We start from the raw sequence: 14,714 nt of genomic DNA on the forward strand, positions 1-14,714 counted from the left end.
TTACATATATTTTAATAAATATTTTTACAATATATTTTATTTTAACATTAATATGCTAAAAATCACTTAAAAGAAAGTTTATCTATTAAGTTTGCCAACCTTATAATTTCATTATAATATTTTATGAAATGAATTTAACTGATCTTAATTAATTAATACAACTTTAACAAGTTTTGTTAGTAGTTTGAAGGTTTAATTGTGAAGTGCATTCAATTTTATCATTTTTAACTAATATTTCTAAATTTATTTTGTAAATCAAATGTATAACATGGTATCCGGCCCTCAAGCCCTCTCGAGAGGGTTGAGGAGCGAGTAAATGCTTTGAGATTTAAGTAGGGGTGACTTCGGATCGGATCGGATCGGATTAACCTCCTTCGGAATTTTTCCAAAAAAATTTCGGAACCTAATATGCTAGCCAAATCCGATCCAATTTTTTTTCGGATTCAAAATATATTTCCAATTTGAATCGAAATTTCGAATAACTTCGAAAAATTTGAAATTGGTAAATTTTCAAATATCTCTTTACTTTCAATTATTTTTGGAATATCATCAATGTTTTTAGGGAGAGAAAATTGTCCACAACACCAAAACAACAACTTGTTTCTTGAGAAAAAAGAATTGATTTTATAGCCACCAATAGCAAGCATTGCATTACATTTGAGTGCGGGTATTTGTAATGTTTCAATCTTTTTCGTGTGTGGAAATTGAACTGAGATAAATAATGGATTATGGTCTTGGACTCTAAGTAGCTTTTACATAATATTTATCTATTGGAATTTGTTTGTTGGATTAGTGCGGAAGTCATTGTATGACTTCAATGACATTTTTTTTCATATCATTGTTGTTATTGTCCAATTCAAGTGGGGAAACTAGGTTATGTTTTGTTTTGTTTTTGAAGTAAAAAACTTAAAATGAATGAAAAGTTCGAGATTAATCAAGTGGATAGTGAAGAAGTATATATTTTCGGAATAAATTGGAATAATATCGGAATTTCGAATTTTTCGGATCGGATCGGATTTTTAATTATATCCAATTTCTAATTTTTATTTTGGAAATCGGAAAATGTATGAAAATATAGTAATTAGGAAAAATCGGAAATTCGGCAAAAAGAGCACCCCTAGATTTAAGCATTTTTCTGTTATTTTTCATTTGGAATATGTGAAAAAACCGGTACATGGGCCTATGGGCCTTTAGCCCAATACGAAAAACCCTAATAGGTACCCCAAAGGAAGGGATATAATAGAGTGGGGCAGAAAGTAAGTAGTAAGCGCTGCCTTCCATTCAACAACAAGATGAAGGTTTGATCAAGTCTTAAAAATGAAATCTGTATGTTGTGTTTGCTATTTAAATCTCAATGTTTATGTTTATGTTCTGTTGTTTTTTTTACAGTTCGATATTGCAAATTCAACCACTGGTTGCCAGAAAAAGCTCGAAATCAATGATGACCAGAAGCTGTAAGCTTTACGTATACAACTACTGGCATTTGCATTTGCATATTTATTTATTTATTGTTCGTTGATGCTATGATGATGAAACAAAGTCATGCACCACTCTCTTTTAGCATTGGCTACTTTCTTGTTCACTGGTTATTAACATAGAAAGTTTTATTTTTCTTATGGAACATTTTGTTTTGGAAATTCTTTTAGAGCAAATATTTATAAAACTAGGTGCGTATGTAAAAAATATATTCTTTGGTATCAAATAGATCATTGTTATTTATATATCTCAATGGCTGATTCCATCGTTTATAGTCGAAAAGAAGAAGGGCAAAAGATGGGAGCGAAAAAATCGGAAGTAGACGTAAGTAAGTTGCTGACGTAATAAGTTGTACTATTTTATTATCATAAACTTAAATCAAGAATCAAATACATGCAGGATAATACAACCAATGAGTTAGATTTAAAAGTCAAGAAATATCTCCGTGGTGATATTGCTAATTTTGAGGTATGTCATTTTTTTAAACTAACTACTGTTTTATTTATTCTACATAATAGTATTTTTGGTATTAATTTGACATGTGTGCAGAATTTGAAAGATAAGAAGTTGAGGGGACAACTTGCTAGTAAAGAGGAGTTGTATAAGAAATCTGCAAATGCTGCTGCTAAAACTGAAAAGGTTTTTTTTATTCATGTTTTACTCTTTTTTTGGTTTAATATTGTTATGAGCTTTTTATTTAATATAGTAAGTTTATGGATTTTATTTGTAGTGGCTTATGCCAAGTGAGCCGGGGTACTTAGAAGCTGAAGGTTTAGAAAAGACGTGGAGGTTTCGGCAGGAGTCAATTGTTCGCGAAGTTGATATTTTGAGCTCAAGGAAGCCATTTGATTTGGTATTACCAGGTTGACGAGGTTTTCCCTTCTTGTTTATTTATTTATGGTGTAGATTATTGTTTAGAAATGTATTGTGTTCCTGTTATTGATAAGGGGGATGCTTCGAATACAAACGATACCCTTGTTATGAATGAATTTGCAAATATCATAACTTGAGTATCCAGACACCCAAACCAGCACACTCACATCGAAGACTCATTGAGGTAGAACTCAGCATTATAAGAAGATATTAAATCTGCAAACCTGTTTTGGCATTACTAAATGTTGGAATATCTTTTGAGTTATCTCCATGTCCATAGAAGCGTGTACATTTTTTAGCAGATAGTAATGTCCAGACGCACTGATCTCTTTTGTGATGATCATGGTTTAAAGAAAATCACCATTTTCTCATTATTAGTTTGCCAATTGACTGGGTACAAGGTCATCTTAGCAGTTGATGTTTTTACTTTTTTATGATACAATATATCTTGGTTTGAAAATGGTAGGCTCATTTTGTATTCAGATCTTTTTAAATGGGTAGACTGATTTTGATATAAATTACGTTAGATCAAATTTTTTTTGTGATTAATAATATGCATCTTTAAAATAGAATTTTTCATTTTCAGCAATTGGTTTTTAGGGAGATTGTTGGAACTTAAGCATTTCAAGTGCCCAAACCTATTTGTCATTTCTATGTGCAGATTTAGGTCCTTACACAATAGACTATGCTTCAAGTGGTCGATATATAGCAGTTGGAGGACGCAAGGGGCACCTGGCACTGATTGACATGAAAAATTTGAACTTGATTAAAGAATTTCAGGTTTGCTCTTGTCCCATGAAGTTGAGAACGTGAATAACTGCTATGATGATATAAACTTTTGGAATAAATAGCAACGGAGGCCATAGGTGTAGTTGCAACTGATAGTTATTAGACTCTTGGTATGTTAGTAGTAATGGAGTGGAGGGACTACATCCCTTTTTCTATGTGCTGACTGCTGACATAAACTTGCTAGATGAACTGGTTCTACTTTAGTCAACAACAATTATTACTCAACAGATTACAACTGTGCTATTTCTTCGTTAATTCCACCTACAAGTTGGAGGCTCCCAACTACAGCCTATATACTCAAATACTCGACATAGAGTCATCATATTTACTATTACAAGATGATCAAAATTCACAAGTCCTCCAAGAGAGAGAGAGGTAGTGGGGTGGGGTTGTTATTTACAACAAAGAATGAATCTTCTTATAGCTTTTGTTGTATGGTTTTTATTCATTTATGGTGTGCTTAATCATGTTCCTAAACCTATTTTAAATTTCTTATTGGAAAATTTCAGGTCAGGGAGACTGTGAGAGATGTGGTTTTCTTGCACAATGAACTGTTTTTTGCTGTAGCTCAGAAGAAGTAAGACCGTTCTTTTTACTATAAATTCTTGACGATAACAAACTTTGTTTTTATAGGAAATTTAGAAATGGGTGGATTGATATGTTTTACCATGATCAAAAGTCAAAGCATGTATTTGTCTTACATGATTTATTGCTTTTGTGATTATATCTTTGTTCAGTGTGATTTTGCTTTTGTTCAACAAAGTTATCAAATTTTCTTTTGATGTTATCCAGATAAATCAATTACTTTGGTGGTCTGTGGTCGATATGGCTGTATCATGATTTATTTTTCTCTACACGATTTTGTTTTCTCTGCTTTTGTGATTCATATCTTTGTTCAGTGTGATTATACGCGTTTTGTTGAATTTCTCTAATAGTTATCCCGTGTGATATTTTCTTTTTGATGTTATCTCACTGATAAATCAATTACTTTGGTAACAGGTCCATATATTTATAATAAGGATGGTACAGAACTTCATCTTGTTGCCCAGACTCCTCAAATGTACCTTTTTCTGTTCTATTTTCTTGTGTCACCAAGGATTTTGTTTTCTCTGCTTTTGTTTTTCATAATAGGTTTGTTCATTGGGATTATATGCATTTTTCATTGAATTTCATTACAAATAATTATTAAATATATTTAACTTTGAAATACCAACATTTTGAAGCCAATTATAAAACCCAACAATGATAAAAATCCAATTAAATATGATTGTAGAACTGTAACAGGTATCCATATATTTATGAAATAAGGATGGTACAGAACTTCGGTCGAAGAGGAATAGAAAAATTGTTTTGAACTTATTGAATGAATTTTTTAAGCATTGAAATTAGAAATTGTGAACATCTTCCACTTCCAGAAATGTACTTTTTTTCTGTTGGGGATTAAATTGTTGTCGGTCATCCAAATAATAGCGAGGAATCAGAAAAATTGCTCAGACATTAGACTCATAAGATTTGAAGCCCAGCAGAGGAATAGAAAAATTGTTTGAACTGCTGTCATATTTTAGAATCAGACTATGGTCTTTTCCTTTAATGAATGGAAAAGGTGTAAGTGCCAGCTAGGATCTATTCCCTAATCCCTTGAGACCCCCTTTCCCCTGTGAAGGCAGGAATCAAACCCAAGCCTTGACCTGTTCCACTGAACACCTTCAGTCACACCATTGAACTGACTTTTGAGACCAAATGGGGGGTTAGTACAAAACCCCCCCTTTTTTTTTAGAAGTAATTTTTTTTCATGTTGTAGTAAATTCACTAATTATATAATTAATTAGTTTGGTCTTGCCATTGTACTGTGACTATCTGTCACTTTTACATTTCATTAATGAATATTTTGTTTTATCGACAAAAGAAAAATGGAAGTAATTAGTTTAATTTGGGAGTTATTCCCGCACTGTTCAAACCGACTAGTACCATAAACCACTCAACTATCCAAAAAAAAAGGAATTCTCGAAGAGTTACCCAAGTGACTTATACACCTTATATTTGTCCACCTCCTCAAAGAGTTACCTAAGTGACTTGTACATCTTATATTTGTCCACCTCTAATATTTGGGTTTGGCCCACAGAATGCGTGGTTGTTACATTAGAAAATGAAAATGTTGAGCAGACTGTATAATGGGGTTGAATCAAGATTCGTTGTGTATACATATGCGGGAGTTTATTCGGAACACTCTACTCATGCATTGCTCTTTCAATATGTTGCAGGAACATGGTGCAGTACTGAAGCTTCAATTTTTAAGAAATCACTTCCTCTTGGCTTCAATAAATAAGTTCGGGCAACTTCATTACCAAGATGTGACACATGGTGGAATGGTGGGCAGTTACCGAACGGGTCTTGGTCGTTCTGATGTAATGCAGGTGAATCCCTATAATGCTGTTGTAGGTTTGGGTCACTCCTGTGGTAAAGTCACCATGTGGAGGCCCACCAGTGCCGCTCCTCTCATCAAGATGCTGTGTCACCATGGGCCTGTCTCAGCAATGGCCTTCCATCCTGGAGGTCATCTCATGGCCACTGCAGGCATGGAGCGGAAAATCAAGCTTTGGGATCTAAGGAAATTCGAAGTTCTTCACACATACCCAGGCCATGCGAAAACCTTGCAGTTCAGCCAAACAGGTTTGCTTGGTATTGGAAGTGGATCACTTGTACAGGTTTGGAAAGATACTATGGGAAATCAGGAATATAGCCGTTACATGAGTCATTCAATGGTAAAAGGTTATCAAGTTGGGAAACTACATTTCCAACCTTACGAGGATGTTTTGGGGATTGGTCACTCAATGGGTATATCTTCCATTCTTGTGCCAGGCTCCGGAGAGCCTAATTTTGATACTTGGGTGGCAAATCCATTTGAAACTTCAAGCCAGCGGAGGGAGAAGGAGGTTCATGCTCTTCTTGACAAGCTTCCACCCGAAACAATCATGCTGATCCGACCAAGATAGGTACTGTGAGACCGGGAAGAAAGAAAGAACAACCGACTAAGCAGGAGAGAGAAGCTGAGATGGAGGCTGCCATTGCAGCTGCTAGGAAGGGTTCTAAAAAGAAGAAAACGAAAGGAAGGAACAAGCCTACTAGAAGGGAGTCGAAGAAGCAGGAGGGCGTAGTGAAAGCCAAAAGGCCTTTCTATGATGAACAATTGAAGGAACCACAGTTGGTGAAAAAACGGAAACTGAATGAGGAAATGCAGCTTCCGGTTACTCTTCAGCGATTTGCTCGCAAGAGGCCCACATGATCTTTCCTCGTATCTTAAAGCTTGATGCATGCCTTTTACTTGTTTTCTCTTGCGAGAGCCCTTGAATTACATTGTTGGAACGAAGTAAATCCTCTTGCAAGAAGTGCAGCTTCCGTTAATCTATCACTTCAGTAGTTGCTCCAAGGACTAGGAGGTTTTGAGCCCTTGCTCCCGTTTCCAATCTTGCTCTGCTGCACGGGTATTTTTGTTACCGCAGTTCAAACTGTGTTGCAACGCTAAGCTGCTCTAGAGTACAGGTTTACCTTATGGTGGAATTGAAGGAAAGATCGTCTACAGAAACACTAACCCGAGTTATTTGTATTCAAGGAAAAAATGGGCTTATGGCAGCCCAACTGGAAATTGTATTTTAGACTGCAGGTTACTAAACGTATACATGTAGTGGCTTTAATATCTTTGATTGATTTCACTTGAGAAACTGCAGTAGTAATTTTATGACAAATTAATGTGTATGGTATGTGGTCATTGAGGTGTTATCAGTCATAACTTGCATTGTCCTTAAAAGAGTAAAATAATATACCCTGGACCTGTAGTACTCTGGATGGTTGAGCATAGTCAAAATATTGTGATCTCTTCGGGCAAAAATATCCATATAGTTTCTTTCTTCAACTCCTAATCGAAGTGTTCTGTCATATTTGTTTAGGTTACGTTCATGGTTTTAATGCATGTTTGAACAGATACATCTCTCATAAGCATGGTCACGACTCTGTTTCACAACTTCGTCTCTATAAGTTTACTAAAATCACTTTTCTTGCCATCTCTATAATCCTACCAAGAGTAGAGCTAGTGTCTAGACTTGGCAGTTTCCTTGGGCTATCAATCTATCCAAGTTTTTTTAGGGACGTCGGTATATTTACACTAATATACATACTGCATTTTGTGCGCAAATTCTTGATTTCCTATGTCGAATACAAGCAGCATTCCATTTTGACTTCAGAATATCTGATACACCACACCACCCAATATGAAGCCTACCAATTGAGGAGGGAGAGGGACTGCGGTTCACATTGAAAACAAGGGACGATCAAGTCCAACCGTAGCAAATTACGACGAATGTTGAATACTGAAATTCATCCGGACAGACTAGAAAATAGATGGATGTTGAATGATTGAACCTATTAAGACTATTCCTACCTTAAAAATCAGGCTCTCATCTACAGTTTCCATAAGCCATTCTGAAGCGTACCCTGCGAGCTCAAGAGCCTGGACACCGTCTCCATAGGCAAATCTGGAGCGCACCCAGCGCTCAAGTGCCTGGACATCGCCCAAGGCAAGAGCCCACCCTGCGCCGTTGTAGTACAATTCTGAGCGCGCCACATGCCCATGCATGTTTTGGCAGGATTCTATTTTTGTGGAACCGCGAGTTTTGTATCATAAGTTTGGATTTTTAGCAAAACCAAACACATAAGAGACAACACAAAAGTTTGAGAAAACCCAATTTTGAAAACTATTAAGATTAACATATAACCTTTACAGAGAGACAACCCTATAAAAAGATAAGAGTGATCTAATAAGGTTAGAGACTGAAATGAGATATTGTAATCTTTTTTTCCACTTTATAAAAAGACTAACTCTTGTAAAAGTAGACATCATTGGCCGAACCACAGTATATCTTTGTGTTGTGGTATGCGTTTAATTATGTTTTACATTATTATCTGTTGTTAATAGTTGTTTAGCAAGTTGGGCATATTAATATAGATTGTAGTTGGTATTTAGAAATTTGTCTGGAATTGAATTGTGTTAAAATACAAATTATCTATGCAGTGTGGAAATCGATTGGTATTGGTATAAACTCCAACATTTTACCGCACTCTTCAAAATGCCACATGAAACTATGTCTCGAGATAATAGGTCAGAGGTATTTCCTGAAGCTCCAATTGTCCCACTAAATTTTCCATAAACACTATCTTCCAACTGTGCTTTCTCGTTCACTAAATTCAATATGTCATTTATTGTTCGATACTACAACTAGTTAGTGACCCAATTGAAACTTCTTCACTCAGTTATTCTAATTTTATCCTTCAAAATATGTGGCTGAAAATCCTGTGCGCATGCGAAATTTGGGTGCACCCGACGCACCCTAGACATCCTCTCTCTATATATATATATATATATTTATCGAGGGGATAGATGAAGAGGGTGATGATGAAATCTTAGACAAAGGAAGGAAGGAAGGAAGTGAAGTTGGAACCCTAGCTAGCTAGTAAGAATTTGTTAGTATTATTTATTTATTGGTAAAGAGAGAAGATTGTTATTAGTGTAGGGATGTATGCTGATCGGGTAACGGGAGAGTGGCAGCAATAAGAGGTCTATCAAAGATCGTCTTCACGATTCTGCTGCTTCTTCACGGGGCACCCCCAGACAATCCAACGCCATTAATACTAATTCTAATGCTAATAAGAGGTAAAGTTTCCATCTTTTTTACTCCCCATTATTTACTTCCATCTTAAACATTCTACATTCTTTCTCTTACTTACTTACTGCTATCTTTTGTAGGCAGCGCCAAAATGATAACAAGTGGAAGCATGATCTTTATGAGGAAGATGAACAACCTCAACTTTCAAGTACAGATCAAACTTGTTTTTTTCTTTTTAACATTGTCTTGTTTCTTCTGCATTTTGATTTTTATAATGTTTCTGTGATTTCAAGATCCCAAGGTTGGTGTCAGAGATCTTCGACAGAAGCTCCAAAAGAGGCATCAAAGTGTAAAAGGTCCCCAGGATCTCCGTCAAAAGCTGTCTGGTACTATGCATGCCCAACCTGCCAATATCGATTTGCCAGATTCTAAGGAAGTAGTGGAAGTGCCCATGCCTGCTAGAAAAAGCATTCCAGTTGAAGTGCCCACGCCAGAGATCAAAAACCTACCATTACTGCCTCAAGGAAGAAGTCTCAGCAGAAGGTAGTCGAATTCCTTTAATTCTATGAGTTTGTCCTATTTTATTCTTGCTAAACAGTTACATGATAGTTGAACATAGTTATTAATGTTTATCTAGTTTTGAATATTCAAAGAAGTTGTTGTGAATGCAAACTTATTTTGGGTGCTAGAGTTTGTTATTTCTAAGGTGTCCACTTGCTGTGGGATTGTTTGTGTTAGTGATGCAACTTTCCTAGATAGCAATCAAATCACCCAACATAAGAGCAAGTCCAATGGGGGTGCTATATGGGCTGCTAAAGGCAAATATAGCACCCCAACCACCAAAATGTGTTTCCAATGGGACTGCTAAAAGGCTCCTAAATTTGGAAGGAGCCATAAACCTAGCCAAAGTTAAGACATTCGCTAGCAGCTGCCATAATAAGTTTTAGGAGACGGACGGCATAGTTTCTACCGTCTCTATCGTCTGTTAGTAATTTGTGGACAGACGGCATAAACTTTGCTGTTTGTCTCCCATTTTAATTAAATGGACGGATGGCAGAAACTCTGCTGTCTGTACCTGAAGAGAAGATAATTGTGTGTTTTAGCGTTTGGACTATATGGACGGCAAAGTTTATGTATCCCTATTTTAACAGCTGCTAAAAAGTCCCATTGGACTGGTTTTTGGATTTTCGGGTGCCAAATTTGATTGGGACTGCTAAAAGGCCTATGTGGCACCTTTTAGCAGCCCTCCATTGGACTTGCTCTAAAGAAATAAGGGGTGTTTAAACAACCAAAGAAGAAAGAAAAAAAGTAAAGCTTGAAACAGAATATTTTACTGTCAAAAATTTTGTTTACCATTTATTTGCCATGCAGGAGAACTAATTTTTCGTTTCATCCTTATCATATTTAACTCGTGTACTAACTGTGCAGGCTGAAGCATCAGTGGATAGTTTGCTGCAGTCTCTGGGTCTGGAGAAATACTCAATAACCTTTCAAGCAGAGGAAGTATGTGACTTTTGGAGGCTTGCTTCTGCATTTTCTGTCACAGTGGAGGCTTCTTGTGATTGATTGATTTATTATCATACTTCTTATGCAGATTGACATGACCGCTTTGATGCACATGAATGATGATGATCTCAGGGCTCTAGGTGTTCCAATGGTAATACAAACTGACATTCATTTGATCACTTAACTGCTTGATACTGTTCTTTTTTGGGTGGTAGATATAGTAAGCTTTGTCTAATTTTTTATTTTTTTATTGGTATACTTTGATGGTTTCAGGGCCCAAGGAAGAAGATACTTCTGGCGTTGGATTCCAGAGCCTAAATTTGAAAGTGATTTGTTCCAATGCTGTCCACTCAGAAGCTGCCAAGCAGGAATGAAATTTTAGGAGAATGCTAATACATGCAGTACACCAGACCCATTTTTCAGCTGGGAAAGGCTTTCTTGTGACCATAAGTTGCTTAATTATTCTGTTGTATGACTGGAAATGGTTTTTGAAGGGTTGGCATTACTGGTATTGACACAATTAAGTGGTCATTGTTTTGGAACAATGTCTATCTGTTTTTTCTATCTTAAGTTTGCCGTGATTCCTTCATTTAAGAAATTTTGCACTTTCATCTCAATTCTTTTTAAGTACACGTTTCGCATCATCATTTCAATTGCTTTTAGGGACATCCCCTTGAAGTATAATAATGGACGCTTGTATATTTTTTAAACTTGTCCTACTACTGAGTCTATTCAGCATGTACCATGGTCCATGGACCTTCAATACAATCCATTCTGTATCTTGTTCGTGTTCTGACTCTGATGCTCAACGCAAATGACAGAAGGAAAGTATGCAACCCACCTTAATTTTTCGGCTACTGTTTATTTTTTTTTTCTTTGACCATTGTCTATCTATAGCTTTTATAAAGGATGATTGATTCATATATGGAGATAATATAGACAGAAAGTTCAAAGAACATTTTGTTTGGTTCCTTTGGGCTGCCTAAATGATTTAAAACACAAACCTCCAATAGTAACAACTAATTAACATGGGGCAAAAATAATTACAATTTATTCGTACATGTCATGCTAACCATTCCTATTTGTATATTTAACATCAAACCACAAGGGGAAAATCTTGAGAAATACATCCTAATCATCTAACATTTTTGTGATGGATTCACATGATCATCTCGCCTTCTCTTTGCCTCTTATTCCCACTGATGCAACGGTGACCTAGTTGGGTACGTGATATGCTTTTGGAAAGGCCAGGTTCACTGCCTATGGAAACAAGAGATGGTTCAGATAATTTAGAACAAAAACAACAAATATATATGGTTAGAGCCATTGAAAAAGCCTGGAAAGAAATGTGTTTATTGTCAGAATCATGAGCAGCAGTCAAAGATTTTGGTACTTCACAGATACCATGGTGTATATAGCCAAGATTGGAAAACTGAAAAAAAAAAAACTGTTCAATATGGTTCTTCATATCATCAGTATGGAGGGAACTAAACTTTTGTGCAGACCAAGCTGCCAACCAAGCAATTAGCTTAACAACAACTGATAGAGTTTTGCTTGTAGGTAAACCTGACTGGATCTCTAGATGGGAAAACACCAGATCAGGTAGTTTTAGATATGGCACGTGTTGTATGGCGCTCTATGTATAAAAACTCATTACAACCCTATTGTACATTCTCTATAATACCAAGTTTGCTCCATTAGTAGGGGAAAGAATGAAGTGGATACGTGTACAAAACATATATATGCTAGGTAAATCAGACTGATTAGTGTTAGAAAGACGTTTCAAGGAGTTAGAGGATCATCACTTCCTGCTGTAAGTCACACTCCAAAGTTACTACTACATCAATGCAAATCAAATCGCATTTTGTTTAAGTTTTGATTGAACTTGCATCATCCTAACGAAGTTCGGTACTGGGACCAAGTTTAATTATAAGCAAAGCCTTGGAACACAAACGTTTTGCTTCATCATTTTACCACTAAAGGTTTGCTAAATGCTGGTATAATGATAAGCATAAAGTATAGTGAGTTTCCAATATATAAATCCTTGTTTCAAACTAATGTACCTGAGCTGCCTTCAACTATCCTACTCTTCTTCAAAGGATTGTTATCTTCTAGTGAAGGCTTTCTCTTTAAAAGACCGAGCCCATTGCCTCTGGTTGTTTGACAATCACCATCTTTTCCATTGGAAGGATTACAGATTCCTGTAAAATTACAATTCAATTTCAATTTGATGTCACAACCTATTTCTATCACATTCCAATTCAAGAATGGCACCCACAGCTGTCAAAAGTACCAAGCACAGTCCATCTATTGAATGGTCAAATAAAGATAAATAGTCCAAGATAAATAGGCTTGATTTTAGTGTACCTGCGTCATTAGGTTCCATCTTTATTTTCTTAAAAAAGTTGGCACGTTCCAGTTCTGTATTCAATCTTTTGCTGAAGAAATCCTGCGGTGTGCTTTGCTTATCCCACTTTTCGGTGTCTAAACATTCGCTCCGTCCTAAACAAAAGATAAATCAGTAAGGGGAAAGTCGTCGAATTTCATTAAGACACAAAATGTAGAAAAGTGCAACATATAGGCATTAACAGGCCAACAAAATGGAACCTAAGAATGTTTCAGAATATTGGCATCAATGAGTTATGGTGTTGTGCTACAAAAGAACTAATATACCACAAGCAAATATGAACGAAATAAAGATTGAAGTAAAATACCAAAAGCAAACAATAAGAATCTGCAAATAAAACGGTATACATGGTTTGGCAAGTCTGCCGATCCTATGGAAGATGGTGATCAAGATATTGTGCTTGAGCAATTTATCTGACAAAAATCACCAAACACTTACAAGAAGGCATATATATAGACTCCCTTTTTTATGCTCCCCAATCCCCAATAACATACAGACATAAGGGTGTCAATGCTATACCGTTATTCACCTAAACTATAGTGATGCTAATGTACCTTGAGGCTGAACAAATGAGGGATAAGCTAAAACTTGTATTCAGGGGCGTGGTTTTATCAATACAAAATCATTCAGGCTATTCGTTGGGTGAAATATATGTTTGTAAACAATGAGGATGGTGGAACAGAAGAAGCAAATTAAATAAATAAGAAAAGAAACAAGTAGTAGTTACTCTTGGTTCCGGAGTTGTAGAGCTTGCCATGGACTATAATAGGATCATTGTTGTCAGTGGAGCCTGTGGGGAAACCTCGGGAGGCGAAGAAGGAGAGCAGGGATTTCCAAGTGAGGGAAGAAGAACCGATTAAGTGTCTGTTGAGCTTGACAGTAGCAGCCCCAGGGTCCAGGCCAAAGAAACGAGAGATGAACCCCATGTCCACCTTCTCATCTTCCGACACCACTACTTCTTCTACACACTGCTTCGACACAGACGGACACAACAGCTTCACAATTCTTCTTCTGCTGCTGCTTCTTCTTCCGCTCTCTGACATAATAGTATGTAATAAAGAGTTGCACACTAGCAATTTTCTTTAAGCAATACAATTAGCAGCTCTCTATATGCACACGTTGCACTTCTCTCTGTCTACTGTGTATGCCAGTTTCTTCTCCAAGTGTCTCAAAAGCGAACTACAAGCCATTAGTAATCGACTGCTCCGAGGAACTATTTGAGTAGTCAATTTCTTTAGCTTTCAGTGTTAAGGCTGATATCAAAATGCAAGCCCAGCCCAGCCCAGCCTAATAGTAGAACACAATTGTTTAGCCCCTTGTGACATTTCCCAATCTTTCAAAAGAATCAAAACAGTGGTTATGCATTAAAAACTAGTATACTGCGTGGCAGTGGGGAGTGAGCGGAGCTGCGGCGGAGAGAGAGAATTGGGTGATGCCGGGGGGGGAGAGAGAGATGGGTGAAGGAGAAAGATATTTGGGCGAAAAAAAATAAGAGAGAAGAAGAGGACAGACAGACAGAAACCAACCAAATTGGTTTTTGTCTCGCATAGCCCCCTTTCTCCCAAAATCGTTCGCTCCGCTCACTCGATTACCACTGAGCAACACCTCAAGAGGCAGGAGATACCAAAATACTTTGCACATTTAGGTCCCACCTAGTAGGGAGCAACTTACAGTGAACTGAAAAGCTAGTTAGAGGATCTTCAATACAGCAAGATCTTCATTCATATCTTTGATCATTGTTACTGTGTACAAAACATCCACATATGCACTTGGAAGAATGACATAACATTCCAAGGTCTAATATGAAAGTAAAATGAAAAGAAGCATACATATCATCCGAGCAGAGTTGCATCCCACCATCACTAAAGCAATTGGAAAGCCATTCCTCAGAGGACTGATCCAACCCACCATTACTAAAAGCAGATCTATCTCCTACCATAGACCAAATAATTAGGACAAAGCTTAGAAAGTGTTTACATCCCTGCATTTCTTGCACTATAATGGAC

At 36.7% G+C, this 14,714-nt stretch overlaps 2 protein-coding genes and 1 pseudogene across 4 annotated transcripts; 2 read left to right on the plus strand and 1 right to left on the minus strand.

Moving 5' to 3' along the window:
• Positions 1–1,214: 1,214 nt before the first annotated feature.
• On the plus strand, positions 1,215–6,881 carry LOC147506906 (putative U3 small nucleolar RNA-associated protein 7). Its single transcript, XM_086558947.1, is given in 11 exon segments — positions 1,215–1,298; positions 1,390–1,454; positions 1,752–1,800; positions 1,876–1,944; positions 2,026–2,115; positions 2,207–2,339; positions 3,011–3,129; positions 3,648–3,718; positions 4,139–4,178; positions 5,400–6,111; positions 6,114–6,881. Coding segments are annotated over 11 exon segments (1,662 nt in total). The 5' UTR covers positions 1,215–1,292; the 3' UTR covers positions 6,422–6,881.
• A 1,742-nt stretch (positions 6,882–8,623) lies between these two features.
• Positions 8,624–10,918, plus strand: LOC147506907 (uncharacterized; annotated as a pseudogene). The gene is made up of 6 exons (XR_015194024.1): positions 8,624–8,842; positions 8,936–9,003; positions 9,089–9,338; positions 10,224–10,298; positions 10,390–10,452; positions 10,575–10,918. The product of XR_015194024.1 is annotated as an uncharacterized LOC147506907 (transcript).
• Positions 10,919–11,311: 393 nt separating this feature from the next.
• Positions 11,312–13,969, minus strand: LOC147506908 (amino acid-ligase). 2 transcript variants are annotated; one of them, XM_086558949.1, is made up of 4 exons: positions 13,436–13,969; positions 12,669–12,803; positions 12,365–12,502; positions 11,312–11,561 (listed from the first exon to the last, which is right to left on the minus strand). In XM_086558949.1, exons 1-4 carry the CDS (start codon positions 13,749–13,751, stop codon positions 11,461–11,463), a joined length of 690 nt encoding a protein of 229 aa, XP_086415075.1. In that variant the 5' UTR covers positions 13,752–13,969; the 3' UTR covers positions 11,312–11,460. The 2 variants fall into 2 exon arrangements, with proteins under 2 accessions (XP_086415075.1, XP_086415076.1); XM_086558950.1 differs by having other exon boundaries at positions 11,312–11,557; positions 13,436–13,935.
• Positions 13,970–14,714: the final 745 nt, after the last annotated feature.

This window comes from Coptis chinensis, chromosome 4 (assembly GCF_015680905.1).
Source record: "Coptis chinensis isolate HL-2020 chromosome 4, ASM1568090v1, whole genome shotgun sequence".
In the NCBI taxonomy this organism is placed as follows: domain Eukaryota; kingdom Viridiplantae; phylum Streptophyta; class Magnoliopsida; order Ranunculales; family Ranunculaceae; genus Coptis; species Coptis chinensis.

Bases quoted from the DNA above. Each gene is read 5' to 3' on its own strand.
- LOC147506908 (XM_086558949.1), bottom strand. From the start codon at position 13,751: ATGTCAGAGAGCGGAAGAAGAAGCAGCAGCAGAAGAAGAATTGTGAAG. The intron at 12,804-13,435 runs GTAACTACTACT...TCTTTTGTTTAG, and splicing joins CTACAACTCCGGAACCAAGA to GACGGAGCGAATGTTTAGAC. The intron at 11,562-12,364 runs GTACATTAGTTT...TTGTTTCCATAG, and splicing joins GATAGTTGAAGGCAGCTCAG to GCAGTGAACCTGGCCTTTCC.